The 1,222-nt window shown below is 34.4% G+C and overlaps 1 protein-coding gene across 1 annotated transcript; it reads left to right on the top strand.

Annotated features, from left to right (window-relative positions):
• Window positions 1-386: 386 nt before the first annotated feature.
• Window positions 387-871, top strand: LOC107030325. Its single transcript, XM_027919497.1, has one exon. The coding sequence runs from the start codon at window positions 407-409 to the stop codon at window positions 755-757; it is 351 nt and encodes a 116-aa protein (XP_027775298.1). The 5' UTR covers window positions 387-406; the 3' UTR covers window positions 758-871.
• Window positions 872-1,222: the final 351 nt, after the last annotated feature.

The following is a 1,222-nucleotide window of genomic DNA, read 5'->3' on the forward strand; positions in this document are numbered from 1 at the left end:
ATAATTAAAAGAGTAATTATATTGTATCATTCTTTATATATAATTAATTCAATATTTTGAAAAATGTATTGGGGAAATGAATTGTACTTACTCTACTCTATATACTAAGTGAATTGTTTGGATATATTTCTCCTCTTAAGCAAAATATTTAAGGACATAAATACAAGATGCTCTACTAACTAATATTAATTTAGTATATGTGTAATGTGTTTTGCAGACAAAAAATCTAAAGCAATTATCAATCTTTCTTTCAGGGGTTAATAGAATCCCAAATTGCGCTATTAGAATTTTGAACCTTTTCAACATTTTTCTTCTTCATCTTCTTATCGCTTCAATTCAACCCCCAACAATTGGTAGAATTCATTCTAATTTTTCAGAAAGGCAACAACACATTCCTGATTCCGCAATGAAGAATCTCCGGAGACTTCCTCACATATTTAACTACTTTCTGGAATTGTCGTTCCGTTCTAATGAAGATGTGGCGGTGGAAGAGAAGGAAGGATTCTTCCGTTTCATGGCAAAAATCAAACTAGAAGGAGCTGGGGATGGACAAGTGAGAACACTGGAAGTAGAGATTCATCCTGCAGGGGTAAGGAAGATCGTTGTGAGAAAGGGAAATGCAGCCGGGGAAGATGAGCATGAATTGAATGTGGATACATATTGGAGGTACAGATTGACTGCTTCGACTATGTCGGAGCTGGCCGCGGTGGTATTTGTGGATGGAGAGCTGATAGTGATGGTGCCCAAGTATGACTAAGGTCGTAGAGAATTTGATAATGGATCTAGAGGTGTTTGGAGAGACGCTGAACTTGTTTTTGTACAATAGTTAACATTTTCACATTTTATGAATCAATTAAACAAACTACTAGTACATCAGAGTATATGCTTTCTCAAACAAAAATACTTAAACTTCAATCATATATACGATATACCTCAACTTTAGCCACATAAAACTTCAAACATTGTCTAAAGTTACACTTTGTCGATACTAACTTTGAACACCACATGTCCAAAGTTGTTTGAAATAGTACATATGCAAAACAACAATTCCTTGCCAATTGTAACATACATATGTATGTTTACTTAAACAACAAGGTATATAGCCAAATAATGAACAAACTTGGGCTCTTTCTGTTTGAGCATATTCTCATAATGTATAAATGTACCAGTAGCAATATACCAAATCATTTTTATGAAGGCGGTGCTAAGTTTCACCTGCGTG

This window comes from Solanum pennellii, chromosome 9, assembly GCF_001406875.1.
Source record: "Solanum pennellii chromosome 9, SPENNV200".
NCBI classification, from domain to species: domain Eukaryota; kingdom Viridiplantae; phylum Streptophyta; class Magnoliopsida; order Solanales; family Solanaceae; genus Solanum; species Solanum pennellii.